Here is a 20127-nt window from a genome sequence, read left to right on the forward strand (position 1 = left end):
ACACCCTCATATTGCGCACAGACAGGCCTCATTCACACGTACCAAACACCAATCAAGCAAATGTTTGGTCGTTTTTTTGGGGCCACCACAATGCTTTTCCAATGGGAGTTACATGGTTTGATCAAACATTTGTGTTTGATGAGGTGGGAGCTCGGGGCAGAACATCACCAGCAATCAGGAATCAAACACAAAATGTTTGGTCAAACTGTGTGACTCCCATTGGAAAAGCATTGTGGTGGCCCAAAAAAAAAAAGGAGAAAAAAAGGCCAAACATTTGCTTGATTGGTGTTTGGTGTGTGTGTGTGTGTGTGTGTGTGTGTGTGTGTGTGTGTGTGTGTGTGTGTGTGTGTGTGTGTGTGTGTGTGTGTGTGAGTGTGAGTGTGAGTGTGAGTGTGAGTGTGTGTGTGTGAGTGTGTGTGTGTGAGTGTGTGTGTGTGTGTGTGTGTGTGTGTGTGTGGATGAGGCCACAGGCTGCACTGCACTGCCAACTCCATTTACACTGGCAGCCAAATGCAGCCTTAATCAGATCTGAGCCACATTTAGATTGGAATCTGATTTGTTTAAATGAGTCATGTGACATATGGACTCATTTAAACCAATCGGATTTCAATCTCGATGTGGCACAGATCTGATTCAGGCTAGATTTGTCTGCCAGTGTAAATGGGGCCGAAGTGACTTTTGCCTGCCTTGGAAGAACTGGTCAAAATAAATGTATGACAAAAACACCCCTATAGGCTAGAACAATAGATAGGTGAGCATTGGCTCCAGTCGTTCCTGTCTGTCTGGCATTATTTGCAAAACAAAAGGATTTCCAAGTCATGCAAACAAACAAGGAGCATTCAACATGCATGGCCATCATCTGGTAAGAACGGGAAATACGACATTCATCGGGCACTTCAACTGTATCTAGGCCCTACTGTATAGTAAGACACCCGAGGGCGAGAAGAGAAGCGACCTCCCTAAAGGGCAACCACTGCTAGTCCATCAACATATCCGCCTGGGTGACTGCTGGGCGTGCGCTGGTGCTTTATATGGCATGGGGGGTAAGATCTTAATTTTCGGGCCTGCCGAGAACTCTGGTTTTTGCCCGCTGCCGGGCACGGCTGCACTAATAACTTTGGGGCGGGACTGTCTAGACTCAGTCTAAATGGACAGGTATCAAGTCAAGTGAGACATGGAAGAGAATGGATGGATGGGGAAGGATCAACATATGGAATGTCAGAACAGGTCAGGCTGGTCAGCTGAGCTCCATATACAGGCATGGAGATTTTGAGGTCAGATGTAGCGTTGAGAGCTATAGCACCTTTATTCATGACATGAAATGCAGCTCAAAGCTTTACAGAGCAATAAAGAAAAAGTCAAAGCAAAAAGGCAGTGAATCAGCCATAGAGGGGCTTTGAAAATAGCAGATCTACAAACTCACAACGCGTCGCGATGTGACACGTGAGTTTGTTGGCTTGGACATTAGAAAACAAAGCCACAAATAAGCAACTATACACTTTAGCCAACACTTTTCCAACTGGAACAAAAAGAGGAGAGCCGAGGCAAGTGGATGCTTGAAAACACAAAGACTTAGTCTTTTTATTGGCAGTGGAAAATAAGTTTCAGTATTTTATTGAAAGTAAGCAATAAATAATACTGTGATAAAAATAGTTCATTAAGGTACTCAGACTGTACATCATCTTGTTACGAGATCGGAGGAAAATGAAATAAAAACAAGGACAGCAACATGATTTGTATATTGTGCATAAAAACGACTATATATAGATCACATACACACCCACCAGGAGACTCTACTAAACCTCGTATCTCCACCATAAAACCTTTTATCTCATACATTAAAACGCCCTTCTGTCTGAGATTACAGCGTTACACAAAAGTATCGAAAACAGCCAATGTACAAGCTTCGGCAATGTGTCGCAAAAATAGCTTGTAAATCGGATATTATATGTTTAAAGTGAAAGTGGTTAAGTGTGTGTGCGTGTGTTTTTGTATATAAATATCGAACTGATGAAAAGGTACTATGGCTACATATTAGGTTCCATTTGAAAAACAAAAAAAAAAACTATTCGTTTTCTTTTTCCATTTCCTGGAATTCTAATTCAAAAACCGCAAAAGTAGCAGATCTTGTAGATCTAATACTTTCATTTTGACGCTGCAGTTATGATCACACAGAGCAGTGGTTTTCAACCAGTGGTCCGGGGACCACCAGTGGTCCTCCAGGGGGTTCCAGGTGGTCCCCATGCAGCTAAACCAAATGGACACTGGTTTTATTTGGTTTAATTTGACCCTCTCAAGAGTTAAATTATTGTTAAACATCCGCATGGATTATTTTACCATAAGTCTACACAATAAGAGAATGTAGAAGAATTGTTATATATATCAAAGTTAGCCTGTAATCTCTTCTAATGGATACCAGCATCAATACAGCATGGAGTTGTTCTTTAGTTTTGGGTGTGAGAGGCTAAAGGTCATCAGATGGTGGTCCGTGGCTCAAAGGTCTGATAAATAATTGGACCACAACGTGATAAGGGGGTTGATAAACCCTGCAGTGACATAATGCTGTTCATTTACTAACAAAGTTTATGATTTAGATCAGATGTTTCTGCTCTGTACGTCACATACATCAGTGGTTCTCAAACTTTTTCAAGTCAAGGACACCCCAAATTATTAGCCACGCGGACCCCCATTTGAAAAGATATGCCTGCAGGGACCCCCAAAAGAGAAGATGTTTACGGCAATAGTCTCAATATTTTTTAAGGCCCCCAGTTTGACATGCATTAGGCTACCGACTCACATTTAATGGCATTTATGTCTCTGGGACCCCAATATGTATATATTGTAAAATCATATATGTTAATTGAACTGATGGAACCAAATGGACCCTAACAGGTCCATTTGTACACTCTCTGAGTTATGGACTCATACGAGTCCATTTAGCCGGGGACCCCCTTGAACAACCTCAAGGACCCCACTTTGAGAACCACTGACATACACGTCACATCCATGGAGATAGGAGGTTTCTGCTCTGTGTCTCTCTCACACACACACACACACACACACACACACACACACACACAGGGGGACACGACTGCAGCTGACCTCTGAACTGTGACCCTTGACATAAATATTTCATTATTTATTTATACTAGAAATAAAAGCTGGTGACAGAAACATGTGAACCGATGACTAAATAATAAATAAGAACAAAAGGACAGCAAGCAGTTAAGAAACAAAACAAAACATAAGGCTTGATATTAAGTCTTCGTACAAAGTGTTTTTCTTCTTTTTTACTTTTCCGTTTTTCTCTAAAGTTTTTTTTTGGGGCAGATCAAACCGCCCTGTGGAGAGAGAGAGAGAGAGACAGAGATAGAAAGAGAGAGACAGAGACAGAGACAGAAAGAGAGAGGCAGAGAGAGAGACAGAGAGGGGGGAGTGGGGTCGATTGAGGCCGCAGTGAACTTGGTCCATTGATGGAGATTCCACATTTCAACTCGCCACCGTGTGAGCGAGACTTCCTGTGTACTCTCCCTGGGGGGGGGGGGGGGGGGGGGGGGGGGGCACACTCTCCACATATGCCTTTTTTCCGTCACCAGCAAATTTCACAAACCCCGCCTACATCATCTTCATTGGCTAACCCCGCCTACATCATCTTCATTGGCTAACACCGTCCTCCGTTTAGGGCTAGGAAGGGTAAGAAGTGACGTGTGCTCGCTGGCCAAGCTAGCTAGCCTATAAACGCGCCACATTGTCACGTACGATGTGCAAATTTAGGAAAATGGGTGATAAGTGATTACGTCCGTCCGTTGGACGAATAAGCGGCTAGGCGCTGGAGGCTAGGCTAGCCGCTGGAGGCTAGGCGCTGGAGGCTAGGCGCTGGAGGCTAGGCGCTGGAGGCTAGCCGCTGGAGGCTAGGCGCCGACACTCGCTCGCCTAGAACGCTCCAGCCTCGTGGACCCGACATCTGCCTTGTTGTCAATGATGTGAAAAGTCACTGCCATGGGCTGTGAGATCTGCTGCCATGGGCTGTGTGGTCTGTGAGATCTGATCTACTGCCATGGGCTGTGTGGTCTGTGAGATCTGATCTACTGCCATGGGCTGTGTGGTCTGTGAAATCTGCTGGTTGCAAAAGGCCATACACACCTTCCCAAGGAGGTGTAGAGGAGAGGCTAAAGGAGCAGTGGATCCCACATAACGGTGTACAAATGGAACCAAATGGACCCTTAAAGGTCTGTAACTCTGAGAGTGTACAAATGGAACCAAATGGACCCTTGAGGTGGTTCCATGTGTTACACTCTCAGAGTTAGACGTGTAAGGGTCCATTTGGTTCCATGTGTTACACTCTCAGAGTTACAGACCTGTAAGGGTCCATTTGGTTCCACATCAAGGAACCCAGAGGGTCCGCAGACCACACTTTGAGAACCTCTGGCACTAAGTGGGAGTTCCTCTATTTGACTTGCATCCGGACGTAGCTGGTGGATTTCCTGCTACCGTTTAGTTAATAGCGGTAAATATTATGGCTTTTTCTTAGCTTAGCGTTTTATTCAAGAGGTTTCATTTTGGTATCGCAGATTATGAAAATAAAAAGGGTGAAAGTGATAATAAAAGGTGTTTCACATCCGTCTTATACCAGCCTGATATTCTTCCAATATATTCATTCAGACATTTACATAGAATCACATGTGATGAGCTAAACAATAGTAACAAAGGGAGCAATGTTTGATCCCCTTCCTTTTTCCTCCACACACCGGAATTATAGTCCAATCAACAAGCTCGCTTGTAAAGATCGGCTATGACGACACGCCCCCAGGGTTGGTGTGGGTGTAGTTAAACAAAGACACGCCCCCAGGGTTGGTGTGGGTGTGGTTAAACAAAGACACGCCCCCAGGGTTGGTGTGGGTGTGGTTAAACAAAGACACGCCCCTATAGTTGTTGTGGGTGTGGTTAAACAAAGCGGATAGAGTTATAACGTTATATCACAGATTTTATCAAAGTCACTTTGAGCATAAATTCAATGATTAGATCTCAAAGACCACGAGGGGAAAAACAATAAAAACAACAACAACAACAAGGATACATCTGGTCGATAAGATGAGGATTATAATATAAAACAAAAACAAAAAGATTAGATAAAATGTTCTGTTGATAGAAATATACAAACTGAGCTTACATCTGACGTGTAGTGGAAAGTGGAGCTTCATAATAAGAGCTCAGTAAAGGGGAACTGAGCTTCACAATAAGAGCTCAGTAGAGGGTAACTGAGCTTCACAATAGGAGCTCAGTAGAGGGGGACTGAGCTTCACAATAAGAGCTCAGTAGAGGGGAACTGAGCTTCACAATAAGAGCTCAGTAGAGGGGGAAAAGGGAGGGAGTTGATTAAAGTGGGATGGAGGTAAAAAAAAAAGAGATACAAGATAATTCTAAAATCAATTACATGTCCATAAATATGATACACTTAGAATAAATCTAGAATATGTCCTCTGGGGGTGGGGGGGGGGGTACGGTGACAACATGACTAAAAGGTATTTCTTCTGTGATGATAATAATTAAAATGATAATAAAAAAGATTCAGTTCATCATCCTGGTCTATAATTATTATAATAATAATAATAATAATTGTTAATAATCAGGTTCAGTTCATCATCCTGGTCTTGAAGGCAGGGAACTCCGCCTCCTCTTCTGGCCAACGGTTACCACGGTTACCTATAGAAATAATGAGGATAAACTGAGAAGAGGAGAGAGAGAGAGACATAGACACAGAACAGGAGAGAGAGGGCAGTAGAACATGCGTTATTAAAGCTGCGTTGTGCAACAGATTGAAGCTGAATTTATACTCGTCGTACCAGAGGGTGTTATACTCTGTCCTACCACCAGAGGGTGTTATACTCTGTCCTACCACCCTACCACCAGAGGGTGTTATACTCTGTCCTACCACCAGAGGGTGTTATACTCTGTCCTACCACCCTACCACCAGAGGGTGTTATACTCTGTCCTACCACCAGAGGGTGTTATACTATGTCCTACCACCCTACCACCAGAGGGTGTTATACTCTGTCCTACCACCAGGGGGTGTAATACTCTGTCCTACCACCAGAGGGTGTTATACTCTGTCCTACCACCAGAGGGTGTTATACTCTGTCCTACCACCAGGGGGTGTAATACTCGGTTCTAACTTTTGCCCGAAAAAGGCCGCTTAGAAGACCCTGTGACACGACTCGTGAAACGGAGGTAGTAACGATATGACTCTTCGCTAGCATTAAAAACGCTAATCTGTTAACTGGAGCCTCGCACAATGTTTCTTATCGAGCTCCTAACATCGTCCCTCACCTCATATGACCTCATCTGAGCCTCAATTCGGAGATAAACGCCACTAACGATAGCCGACATTACAGGACTCTATGGAGCCGCCATCTTGGTGAGGTAAAAAAAAAAGAAGCTGATCGTTGCCTAGTGACGTGGAACGTTACTATGCAGTAAATATAAAGTCCATTTATACTATACTATAAAGGCCGTAGAACGGAAATATGCAAGATTAGCATGAAAGTGCTGGGTTTTATAGATCGTAAATAAACGATCGTCTCAAAATGTGTTAAATGGTCAAGTAATGTAATACTGGTTGACAGCTTGGATACAGTAATGTAATACTGGTTGACAGCTTGGATACAGTAATGTAATACTGGTTGACAGCTTGGATACAGTAACCCATTTAGGCCAAATAAATAAAAAAAATCTTCTAAATCATGAAAGTTTTCTGAAATACCAATGTTTATCAATGGTTCTCAATATTTCATATCAAGGACCCCCAAAAATGATCTGTATTTGGCCGCCGCCCCCCATCTGAAAATATGTAGTTCCAGGGACCTCCCCGGAAGCAAAGATTTGAGTTAAAAACGTTGGTTCTGAAAGAATATATATTCAAAGATTTGCGCAACATATTTTTCTAAAATAGCAGATAGCAGAAAGAAATACCCGTGCTCATTTTGTTAAGGTCAGACTCAGAGGTCATAATGGCTGACCACTATAGTGGATAGGTCAGAGACACGGTGGTGGCATGGTGTATAGATGAGGTTAAAGTTCAAAGGTCATGGTGGTAGCACGGAGCATAGATGAGGTTAAAGTTCAAAGGTGACCGTGGTACGACAGAGTACAGGTGAGGTTTAGTTAGAGTTCAAAGGTTAGAGACAGAGCAGTGTTAATTTACCTACCTGTTTTCACTGACTAAAACTAGACTAAAAAATAATACTATTGGTCCGACTGTCATTAGACCGACAACAGACCTAAAACCCTAACCTAACCATAACAGCAAGCACGGGAGCCGTGCAATTTCACCAACAGATAAACACTAAACTACAAGGTCTAAAAGGACTATAGGCTTGCAGTCTAGACATTGTAGATCTGCTATTTTCAGTCGGCAACCAAGTGTAAAATGACTTTCATCACAGCTTCAGGGCAGATTCATACTCCTATTTTACCGCTGTAGTGCCGAAATGATTTCGGCTTCTCAGAAATCTTCAGTAGCACCGAAGAGTCGACTTTAGGACGGTACCCGCCTCCCCGAACCTCAAATGACGTCACGTCACACTGACTCACGACACACAGCCAGAGTTGTAACTAGAACTAAGATGAGAGAACATATTACTCCAGTTTTGGCTTCACTGCACTGGCTTCCGGTTGTTTTTAGGATTGATTTTAAAATTATTTTACCCGTGTATAAAGCTCTCAATGGTCTCGCACCTTCCTACCTACATGACTGCCTGCCTAAATATGTCCCAAACCGCCCCCTAAGGTCTTCCACTGTTGGCCTGCTCGCTTTGCCTAAAAAAATGGCAAAATACGGGGAAGCAGCTTTTTGCTTCTACGGGCTGTCGGCATGGAACAAGCTCCCACTGTACCTTCGTCAGGCAGCCTCTGTAGACATTTTTAAAGCTCAGCTCAAGACCCACTTCTACAACATTGCTTTTAATTGATCTTTTATTTTTTGTTATTCATGTCCTCACTGTATTGCATTACTGCTTGTTTTTTAATGTCGTTGCCTTGCTTTTCTTTTTTATTCTCCATTGTTCTGTAAAGCACTTTGAGCTGCATTTCATGTATGCTATACAAATAAAGTTTTATTATTATTATTATTGTAGGCTCCGAACCGACTTTTATTCGGCTCTAAATTAGGAGTATGAATGGCGCTGAAATCAACACTGGATTTAAGGCATCATGACAACACCGTGAAGTTGGACTAAATTAAAACGACTAAAATGTGACTGAAACGGCAGTAAAAGTCATGACTAACTCACCGTTGTGGGGCTGCCGTTAACAGGAGTACGTTCTGACCGTGGCAGTGTCCAGTCTCTGAATGGACTGGCTCCCTGCGGTGAGCATGAGCACATGCACACACATGCACGTTAGTCACTGCACACACAGGCGTGTACACACGCACGCACACACACGCGCACACACAGATGCTAGAGCAGCAAAGCCAATCAAAATTAGCCAATCGAATTCTGAGTACATGGAACAGCCAGGGCAGTAACAGAAATCACTTATCACCAACGCGCGCGCACGCGCACACACACACACACACACACACACACACACACACACACACTAGTGCCTACCGTCCACACGCACACACACACACACACACACACACTAGTGCCTACCGTCCACGCACACACACACTAGTGCCTACCGTCCACGCACACACACACACTAGTGCCTATCGTCCACGCACACACACACACACACACACACACACTAGTGCCTACCGTCCACACGCACACACACACACACACACACACACACACTAGTGCCTACCGTCCGCGGGGCTTCTCTTTGGCTGCATGGAGGGAGAGGCTGCGCTGCTATTGGTCACTCTGGGAGCCGCCACGCTGCTATTGGTCACTCTGAAGTTGGCGGGCAGCGTGTCAGAGGAGCCCAGGGACACGCCCCTCATGTCTTTGGGGCGGAACTTCTTCCTCCACGACGGAGCGCGCCGGAAGTTCCTATCGTCGTCCTGGAGGGGGCGACAAAGATGCCCCTTTAAAACACTTACAATGTAGGCGTTTATCAGAAATAATGGGTTACAAAGGAATTTCTGTGTGTTTTTGTGTGCGTGTGTGCGTGCGCGTGTGTGTTTGTGTGTGCACCTCATCCAGTTGTCTCTCAGTTCCCATGTTCAGCAGACTGGTGTATTCTCGCTCTAGAGTCCCTCTGGCCTGTAAAGGAAGGTCAAAAGGTCAGGCCCATTAAACATGCATAGCCAATGAGAGGCCAGCGTTTCACACTGTAAAGCTGCGTTAGTGACACCTTTCTACAAAACAACTGTAATATCTTAATTTAAGGTCAAGTGTCTGTGGGGTATTTTGCTCATGAAGCTCTCAGAAGGTTCCCCTTCCATCCATCCAGCCATCTTCAACCGCTTATCCGTAGTCGGTAGGGATGTTGAAAAATGCGCACCGCGACTCAAAAACGAATATTTTTTTGTAATGGCTTATTATAAAACGTTATAAACGTTGCCGTTTTAAATGTTTTCCAAATGGGAGAGGTACGTGTACAATATGTGTCTGTGTGACACTGCAATTCAGTTGTTGTGGTTACTACCATGTAATGTATGTACCATGTATTACTGCCATCGTTGTGGTAGGCTACTTTAAGCAGAGCGCTGTGGCTCTGAGTTTGAGAATAGAACAGACCCCATCGTCCAAGGGTGTGGGGTGGGGACAGTGTGTGTGTGCGTGCGTGCACTGACCTGTGTGTTGGACATGGGGACAGTGTGTGTGTGCGTGCTGACCTGTGTGTTGGACATGGGGACAGTGTGTGTGTGCGTGCTGACCTGTGTGTTGGACATGGGGACAGTGTGTGTGTGCGTGCTGACCTGTGTGTTGGACATGGGGACCTGCAGCATCAGGGCCAGGGCGTTGTGGTCGAAGGTCTCGTCCAGAGCCAGCAGAGCTCCGTGAACTCCGCTCTCATACAGATTACTGCTGTACTCCTTCAGCCCCATGGCCTGGATCCACTGGATCACCCTTTCATTGGACCACACCACCACATCTGGAATGACACAACACGCTCTGATTGGACCACACCACAACATCTGTAACATAACACCCTCTGATTGGACCACACCACAACATCTGGAATAACATAACACACTCTGACAGTCCTCTCTCTTCCTCTAGGTTGGTATTTGTCGTTCTATTATAACATTATAACATGACCACCATATAGTGGTGTAGTTGTAGTTCTAGCATAGAGTCCTCTCTCTTCCTCTAGGTTGGTACTTGTAGTTCTACTAGAATTTCGTGGCCGCTACGCGGCCACTCAATCCCAGAGTTACTTCGCCACGCACTATGGGAAGAAGGAAATTGCGGGAGTTGACTCCACATCGGATGGGTTATTAGTTATTATTATAGCACAATGACAATGACAATGATAACGTTCTGTTGTAGATTGTGAGAAAGGGATTTGAAAGTAGCTCTCAAGTCCATAAAACAAACTAACATAGGCTACTTCTCTATAAGCAGAATCATGAATAGGCCTATTTAATTTATAGAAAAGGAGAAGAGAGAGAGAGCAATGTGTTTGTGGCTCAAACTTTGTCTAATATTGTTTTAGAGCAGTGGTTCTCAAACATTTTCATGCCAAGAGCAAAGGACCCCCAATATTTTTTCAATCTACAAAAATAATCCCAAAATCGCTTATAAATTAAATTAAATTACTTACTAATCGCTTATTTGGCAACACTGGCCAGAAACGACCAGTGTTGCTTCTTTTTGTCTTATTTTGTATAGACCTAGGTGGCTTGTTTCTACCATAGAGTTATAGTGGCAACACCTGTGGCTTCTAGCTCGCTAGCTGGATATGTGCTGCTGCGCCTGCTCTGCTCCTCGACTCGTCTCTGTACTGTCAGTCCCAGCTCCGTGAGAGATGGGACTGTCTAGTCTGGATAGAACTTTCTGTTACAGTTAAATCAATATAAAAGTACCACACAACTGAAAAGTATCGCGACTGTGACCAAACCTGTCATCAAATGCTGCTAACGTTGTGTTCACCACTGTTAGCATGTGTGCTATCAGGCCAAAGCTGAGATAGATATAAGCCTACTACTGGCCAAAATGTCATACAAAGCACAACACCTAAAATCGGAATGTAATTGTGACCTATTGAGCACAAACAGAGCATCATGATTTGCTTGCTGGACCTATAATTAATTTATTTGCATTAAATGTCCACTCGGCCATCTAAATATAAAGCAAGATGGCCGATTGTGAGACTGTCAAATGCTGCTAACGTTGTGTTCACCACTGTTAGCATGTGTGCTATCAGGCCAAAGCTGAGATAAATATAAGCCTACTACTGGCCAAAATGTCATACAAAGCACAACACCTAAAATCGGAATGTAATTGTGACCTATTGAGCACAAACAGAGCATCATGATTTGCTTGCTGGACCTATAATTAATTTATTTGCATTAAATGTCCACTCGCCCATCTAAATATAAAGCAAGATGGCCGATTGTGAGACTGAAAAGTAGTGTGGGGGCGGGCCTGGAGGGCCTATGAGAAGACGGAGCAGTGTTGCCAGGTTTGCGAATTGTAAGCGAGTTGTAGTGTGTGTAAATAGCGTGGTTGTGGCCTTGTTTCTGCCCCTGTTGGGGCAACAGCACATGTCCACCAGTTTCTGTCCACCAGTTTCTGTCCACCGCTTTTGGCACGTGATCAACTTAAGCATTGTATATATAGATTATAAGACATAATGGTGGTCATGCTACTTGTAGTTCTATTACCTTGTAGTTCTAGTGTAGAGTCCTCTCTCTTTCTCTCCAGTTCCTTCCTGTCATAGTTGAGTCTCCTCAGAGACATGACGCCACACTGGAAACTGTTCCTGTTACACACACACACACACACACACACACACACACACACACACACACACACACACACACACACACACACACACACACACACACACAAATCAGCAAAACAATGCGACATAGTTGTCCTCATATGCTCCGTAGATTAATTGAATAGAAAGGACCACAATGGAGACCTTTTTAGCTTCAATGCTTTACTGTACCTCTGTGCACTTTACTGTACCTCTGTGCACTTTACTGTACCTCTGTGCACTTTACTGTACCTCTGTGCACTTCACATTTTGGACTAATTACGTGATCAAGCTAGTCAGAGGTCATGCCTCTAAGAAGGTCATACCTGTGGAAGCTGTCCACCATCTTGAGCTGTCCTCGGAGGTCTTTCTTGGTGAGGTGGTCCAGCATGCGAGCGTCCACCAGAGACTCCATGAAGTAGGAGCGGTACTGAGGCAGACCCAGGCTGGGCAGCCACTCGTTACCGATCCACTCATGGTTCATGTCCCCGTACGCCAGCGTCTAGCCAATCAGAGACAAGCATGGCATGTAAGGCTTCGTTCATATACTGGCCAATCGGAGGCGAGATGTCTAAGCGTATAAGGCCTTGTTCACAGTGGCCAATGAGACACAAGATGTCTGTAAGGCTTTGTTCACAGTGGCCAATGAGACACAAGATGTCTGTAAGGCTTTGTTCAGACTGGCCAATAACAGAGAAGATGTATGTAAGGCTTTGTTCAGACTGGCCAATCGGAGACAAGATGTCTGTAAAGCTTTATTCAGACTGAGGAGACTTAAGGTCTTAGGCTACGTTCAAACCTGGATAGTTAGAGATTACATTACATTCAATGCAAAGACGAGAAATCGCGCCAACGTGCTCGGCATGAACAGGGTGAACGGGGCGACACGAACGGTCGCATGGTATCCATGGACTCCACGCATCGCATCCTGACAGCCAATCAGCATTGATTTTGTTCGGAGCGGCGGTGGTTTTATTCATAAAAATACTACACACAAGACATAGGAACTAATGTTGCTGCTCATAAATTATATATTAGCAGGAATTATGTTAAATATATTGAACCGAGCCGTCATTGGTGTTACCTATATCGAGGTACAATTTTATTTCCCTTGTCGTCGTCGTCCCCAACGCCGACCTGCGCGATCAAAGTGTAGAGACTGGAAACAAATCTATATCTTCAGGTTTGAACGCACCTTAAGGATTGCCTTCATAAATATGTATGATAAAAAAAAGTAAGGTAGGGTTCACTTCAGATGTTCATACTATCAGAGACAGTGGGAAAAAGACAGAAAGGCAGACCGAGAGAGACAGACAGACAGAGAGATAGACAGAGACAGGCAGGTGTGTGGGGTCAAACCTGGGCCCAGCTACCCTCCTCATCCTCCTGGGTTAGCGTGGTTAGCATTGGTTAGCGTGGTTAGCGTGGTGAACAAGAACACAGAGGCGGTGCTTTAGTGAGTGCTGGGTTAGGAGAACATGCACCATTAATATTAATACCCCCCACCTCCATCACACTACTACAATAACACACTACACCTGTATAGTGCTGGGTTAGAACATGGAGTCATTACATTTATACCACCAACAAACACACTACACCTAGTTAGGAGAACATGCATGACTTAACATAAACACCCCCCACCACACCCACTGCATTAACACTCTACACCTGGACCAGAGCTGGGTTAGGAGAAGAACATGTTCTCCTCAACGCTATGGACCAGAGCTGGGTTAGGAGGAGAACATGTTCTCCTCAACGCTATGGACCAGAGCTGGGTTAGGAGAAGAACATGTTCTCTTCAACGCTATGGACCAGAGCTGGGTTAGGAGGAGAACATGTTCTCCTCAACGCTATGGACCAGAGCTGGGTTAGGAGAAGAACATGTTCTCCTCAACGCTATGGACCAGAGCTGGGTTAGGAGAAGAACATGTTCTCCCAACGCTATGGACCAGAGCTGGGTTAGGAGGAGAACATGTTCTCCTCAACGCTATGGACCAGAGCTGGGTTAGGAGGAGAACATGTTCTCCTCAACGCTATGGACCAGAGCTGGGTTAGGAGAAGAACATGTTCTCCTCAACGCTATGGACCAGAGCTGGGTTAGGAGAAGAACATGTTCTCCTCAACGCTATGGACCAGAGCTGGGTTAGGAGGAGAACATGTTCTCCTCAACGCTATGGACCAGAGCTGGGTTAGGAGGAGAACATGTTCTCCTCAACGCTATGGACCAGAGCTGGGTTAGGAGGAGAACATGTTCTCCTCAACGCTATGGACCAGAGCTGGGTTAGGAGAAGAACATGTTCTCCTCAACGCTATGGACCAGAGCTGGGTTAGGAGGAGAACATGTTCTCCTCAACGCTATGGACCAGAGCTGGGTTAGGAGGAGAACATGTTCTCCTCAACGCTATGGACCAGAGCTGGGTTAGGAGGAGAACATGCAGTCATACCAACACACCAAAAGTTGCCTATCTAGAAGATCTCAAGTTTATTGGACTAGATTTCAAACTGCCTCCTGTCCAGAAGTCCTGATGTCACTCGCTCATCCCTTGTGTGGTCGCGGGTTTTTTGTCTCCATGGAGAATAACATTGGGTCATCTTATAATCGTCTCTTATAAGCATTATGGGTCCAACAATAAACACACAGTCTCGCCGATGTTGTCGACATTAGCGTTTTCTCGCTCGTCAGTTGATTCTTCGTGTGCATATAAGTGAAACCGCCGGGATCATTTGTATATTTTTTGGAACACGACACACACATCACGTGCACACTAATACAACTACACAACGATCACGTGCACAAAAACACGACTACACACACACAACAATCACGTGCACACTAACACAACTACAACAACAATAACCTACAGAGTGAGGTCAGACCACCACACAGCCACGAAAACACCTCTGGAATTAAACACAACAACAAGTCCTCGTTCCAAGAAGCCCCGCCCCCTCTGTGTATTCAATACTATTATATAGAAACCTGGGGACTAAATACCTTCGATCCACCACGCTATGGTCATGAAGTGTGGGTCATGACCTATGACCTATGGTCATGAAGTGTGGGTCATGACCCAAAAAATAAGGTTGAATAAGAGTTTTCTTCAACGGGTGGCTGGCATCTCCCTTAGAGATATAGGGTGAGAGAAGTTCTCTCACGCCAGAGAGACTCGGAGTAGAGTCGCTGCTTCTTCGCCTGAAAAGGAGCCAGCTAAGGTGGTTCGGGCATCTGCTGGGAGGAGACGCCCAGGGCAGACCAAGGCGCAGTTGGCCTTGGAACGCCTCAGAATCCCCCAGGAGGTTATTGATGCTCTGTAGCGGGAAGTCTGGAGCTCTCTGGTGGAGCTGTTGCCCCTGCGACCTGACTATGGATAAGCGGTTGAAGATGGATGTCTGCTCTCAAAGTGAGCTACGGTTTGTGGAAAATGAACGTATATATATATATATATATATATATATATATATATATATATATATATATATATATATATATGCCCTTGTGTCAACCCCACCCAGGGTATGGACGCTGATGACGCAGAGGAGAGAACGAGCATGGCGGGAATCTACTGTGCACCTATTGATTTTACATTTGGTTGCACGTTGAAAATAGCCGATCTACAAGCTTGCAATGTGTTGTGAAATGACTTGTCTTTTAGTTCTACTGGATCTCTTCTCCACTAGTCCCTCCCTGTGTTTCATCACAGCTCAGCTTTCGTCAACACTTGAGGAAGAAAGGCCACTTGGAACGTTGTCCGAACAAACCCCACAGCCAATCACGTTGGCCGGGCCGCGGTCTGGCCAGCCAATCACAGTGAGACTAACCGTGGGGGGCGTGGCCGCCAATGTTTCCATTTCTTCGTGTGTGAGCCAAACGTTGTCCGTGTACTGATCACGTGACCCACACACACAACCAATCACAAGAGAGAGAGAAGCGTGCAGAGAGAGAGAGAGAGAGAGGATGGCGAGATAAAGAAACAAGGTTTAATAAATATAAGCGGTTGATTATTTAATTAAATTGGTTGTTAATTGGGGTTAATCAGCTTGTTAATTGTTGATAGTGTGATCGCTTACAGAACAGAAGTTAAGGGTTAGGTATAGACCGATTCACAGAGGGTTGCCTAGGTGCGGCCATTACTGTACCATTAAGCACAGCAGCACTGATTAGCTACACCTGGCCTACGGAGCACCTGCTCCATGGATTACACCTCAGTAATGGCTGCGCCCAGGGCACCCCTCTGTGAATCGGTCTATAGAGTGACAACTGTGGCGCCCAATCAGACGGGCAGGTGTGTGAGAAGGGCAGAAGGTATAGACCAATCAGACGGCCAGGTGTGTGAGAAGGGTTAGACCAATCAACATGCTTTAACGTGTAGGCATCTAGTAGACGCTCATAATCCAGAGCGGCAAGGAAAACACCATCTAGGATCATACGTAAACCAAGAACTTATCAGTTTAACCCATTTTGGGCGGGAACCACTTTTGGTGTTTTAAACATTTTTATAATTTAGCTATTGAAAAATAGCAGATCTACAAGCGTCGAGTGGCGCGCTACAAGCTTGTAGGTCTGCTATTAAAAAAGAAAAAAAAAAAAAACGTTGGCGCAAATCATTTAACCCCCTTGCCGCGATTGCCGAAGGTCTTCGGCAATTGAAGCCTAATTTTGATATTAACACTTGCCGCCATTGCCGTAGCCCTTCGGCAATTGCGCTTTTATAGTGCATTTGATCGATCGAGCCATAATGCTACTTACGTTAGCCGGTTAGCTAGCTGTGTTGTTAGCACAGCATTGGATCGTTCATCTTAGTTCGTCGTCGCCATAAGAATCCATTCTATCCGTTTCTTTCAATCGCCTGTATCTCCTATTCCTTGTCCCAGATGGCATTTTTGGTCAAAACAGCGTTTCTTTGACGGCACGAGCCGACGTTGTGGAGGGCTATAGTGTACCGGCATGAGGTTGAGGCAAAATGTGGCTTTTCAAAATAAGAGCTCAAATTTAAAAAAATGCTGGCGTGAATTAGGTCCTAATTTCTCAATAAATGGTGGCAGTAAATGAGTTCATATATATTTCAGAGCGAACATATTTTAATTTTTTTTTGTTTTTAATCCCACGATTTTGTAACCCATTTTCCACCCCTGTGTCAATTATCTAATGTGATCCTGGGCTCTACACACCCTCCGCCAACCTAGTCCACAAAAATAAAGGGATCCATACAAAAAATGAGTTAGTTTATTTATTTGTATCATCAAAGAAATTCCATAAAATAAGAAGTAATGAAAATATTCTCTCATTACTGCATTGCACTTCTGGCTAAGACGCCACTCTTCATTTGATTGTCAAAGTATTTGAAATACTGTGCAGTGACGATACATTGAATCTAATCTAATCTAATCTAAATAGCCGATCAACAAGCTCACAACTTGACGTGTTGTGAGCTTGTAGATCTGCTAATGTTCACTAGTTTGAGTAATGGGCTCTTTTGGGTTCTAGGGCTAAAAACGTTTGGCACCAACTGATGCGTGCGCGTGAGTGTGTGTGTGTGTGTGAGAGTGTGTGTGTGTGAGTGTGCGTGCGTGCGACGGAGCTCCGCCTACCGTTCTGGATGTGGGCGGGGCCGAGGGGCTGGTCAGAGACATGATCTCCTGGATGGCGAGCCGTAGCTTGAGGCGGTGCAGAGGGTTACTGATGCCGATCTCTCTCTGGATCTCCGTGTCCGACAGAGCAGACATGATGGCGCCGCTCTTCACGTTGGCACGGCAGGCTGCCACGTACCACGCTGGCATGCCCACCCACAGCTGGGACACACACAGAGAGAGAGAGGTGAGAGACAGTCCCTAGCGGGGGCAGGGTTTTCAGCCTATAGGCTCAGAGTCACAGGCACGGCACGTGCATCCATCCAATCCATTCTCTGCAGCTGCTAGAAATTAATTAATTGCAATTGCAAACCAAAAGAGCGCGGTTCATATGTGACCAGATTTGACTGAGAGCCTGCCATCGCGCAAATTCCAGCAAAAACATTTTTGTTTCTTTCCCAAAAATGAGTTAATAACGGGCAGACTCTTCACATACTAGAGCATGTCTGAAATAAGTGTCAGAGCTGAAATCGACATGTAAATATGAAATAAATGCTTAAACATGTAGCTAGGTGTAATGTTAGAGACCACAGAAGACATGTAAATATGAAATAAATGCTTAAACATGTAGCTAGGTGTAATGTTAGAGACCACAGAAGACATGTAAATATGAAATAAATGCTTAAACATGTAGCTGGGTGTAATGTTAGAGACCACAGAAGACATGTAAATATGAAATAAATGCTTAAACATGTAGCTGGGTGTAATGTTAGAGACCACAGAAGTGAACCTTTCAAGGCTGTTTTCTCAACTCGCTGTTTTCTGCAAGACATTAAGCCATATCTCCAAAACTGTGAATTTGAAGCTATGACTCCCTGCTTTCATATGACATGAAAAAAAAACGCAAATTCAAAAAAATCCAATGGCAGTCCCTCAGTCAAATTTAGTCTCATATTATGGTAGGCTCACATTTCATATCACACAAACACCATACAGTAAGAACTCCTGTAACTTTTTAAAAACGATACAGATATTTTCCGATATTACTTTCTTTATGCATTTATCGGGCGATAACATCGGACATCCCTAGTCTCTACGCCCCAAATACAGTAATAATAGTAACAATACCTCCAGCCACACCACCACCGTGGGACCGTCCCACTGGGCGAATGGAAGACCCTGCCGGCGAGCCTCCTCCAGAAGTTCATGCCTGAAACACACGCACACACATTAATGACATGCAGAGTAACTAGCGTCACACACACACACACACACACACACACACACACACACAGGAAGAGAACACGAGTCCTGAGAAACAGCCAACGACAGAAACCCATCTGGAGCCCCTCCCCCCCCCTTCAGCATAGTGAAAAGGACTCCAATACCCATAATTCCAGGGGGTCAAGAAGAGGCCAGTGGGATTTGGGGTGAAAGGATTATTTAATGCATTGCAGAGTGGAGGCATTCCTTGGTGTAGTACCCAGTAGTACCCAGGAGGGGTCAGAGCAGAGCAAAGAGAGTTTCACATGCACACACAGTGTTCCAAATACAGGAAGGAGGCCATCTCCATACAGGAAGGAGGTCATCACCATGCAAAGGTTTGCAGTTCCCAGAAAGCCCTCTGCTGTGTATAGCACTGAACCTCGTCACAACAGCGCCATCCGGTGGTGGACATTAATTAAACCATTTTGACCTGAGATCAGATTCTAAAAATGTCTTCTACATCCTGACAGTTTTCTGAAAAAGCTATGTTTCTATGTCAGTCGTTCTTCGATTTTTCAAAAATAGCAGACCTACAAGCTCGTAGCGCACCACTCGGTGGCGCGCTATGAGCTTGTAGATCTGCTATTTTTCAATAGCATAACGTGATAACACCAAAAGGGGTTCCCGCCCAAAATGCGTTTAACCACCATGGCTTGCATAAAAGCTTGCAATGACAAATTAGGTTTCAAATTAAGACCACCGTGGCCTTGAATAAAGCTTGAAATCAAGAGTGTTATCAAGTCTTCTTTCTTTAGAAATCTTATCAGAACTTACAGTTGTCTGTCTGTCTGTCTGTCTGTCTGTCTACGTGTCTGTCTGTCTGTCTGTCTACGTGTCTGTCTGTCTGTCTACGTCTGTCTGCATGTCTGTCTGTCTGTACTTACAGAAATGTTGGGAACTATTCTAAAAAAAAACACTACGAAAACAGTGGAAAAACAGAGTTGTGGCAGCAGCAGCTTTGGCTGAAAGACGTTTTTGGTCACAAAACACATTCCTGTTAGTTAAGCTGCTCTGTGGAACGTAAGAGGGGGGGGGGGGGGGAGAGAGCGCAGCATGGACAGAGCCATCAGGCAACACGCAGGGACCACCGTTTGAGGGGGGGTTTCAGGGGTCCTAGGAGTTAATGGGTGAGTGAGTGAGGGAGGGAGGGAGAGAGAGAGAGATGAGGCAAAGCAGAAGCAATGTGGACTACAACTTACCCTGTCTTTGGACTACAAACATGGTGGGGGTGAGGGGTGAGGAGGGTGGGTGGGGGTGAGGAGGGGGGAGGGGGGTGAGGAGGAGGGGGTGTTGGCAAAACAATAACACAAATTATAAGGATGAATTAATGCTAATTAAAGAGGCATCTAAAAGCATGTGTCCATTATGTGTCTGTTGAAGGAAAACACTGGAGGGGGAGGGGGGGATGCTGCT

At 44.9% G+C, this 20127-nt stretch overlaps 1 protein-coding gene across 4 annotated transcripts in view; it reads right to left on the reverse strand.

The window, feature by feature from the left end:
- Positions 1-1549: 1549 nt before the first annotated feature.
- ppfia1 (PTPRF interacting protein alpha 1) overlaps positions 1550-20127 on the reverse strand; it is a 75693-nt gene continuing 57115 nt past the window's right edge. The window contains exons 20-28 of one of the 4 annotated variants that reach the window (XM_080772833.1): positions 18577-18658; positions 17470-17670; positions 12204-12379; positions 11780-11877; positions 9869-10044; positions 9141-9209; positions 8809-9007; positions 8289-8360; positions 1550-5703 (exon numbers count right to left, since the gene is read on the reverse strand). In XM_080772833.1, the coding sequence (XP_080628959.1) occupies positions 8305-8360; positions 8809-9007; positions 9141-9209; positions 9869-10044; positions 11780-11877; positions 12204-12379; positions 17470-17670; positions 18577-18658 (1057 nt within the window). In that variant the 3' untranslated portion in view covers positions 1550-5703; positions 8289-8304. Of the gene's footprint in view, positions 5726-8288; positions 8361-8808; positions 9008-9140; positions 9210-9868; positions 10045-11779; positions 11878-12203; positions 12380-17469; positions 17671-18576; positions 18659-20127 lie in introns of all 4 variants that reach the window. The other 3 variants (XM_080772832.1, XM_080772831.1, XM_080772834.1) reach the window with 3 other exon arrangements.

Source organism: Protomyctophum bolini (genome assembly GCF_963924005.1).
Source record: "Protomyctophum bolini genome assembly, chromosome: 1".
Taxonomy (NCBI): Eukaryota; Metazoa; Chordata; class Actinopteri; order Myctophiformes; family Myctophidae; genus Protomyctophum; species Protomyctophum bolini.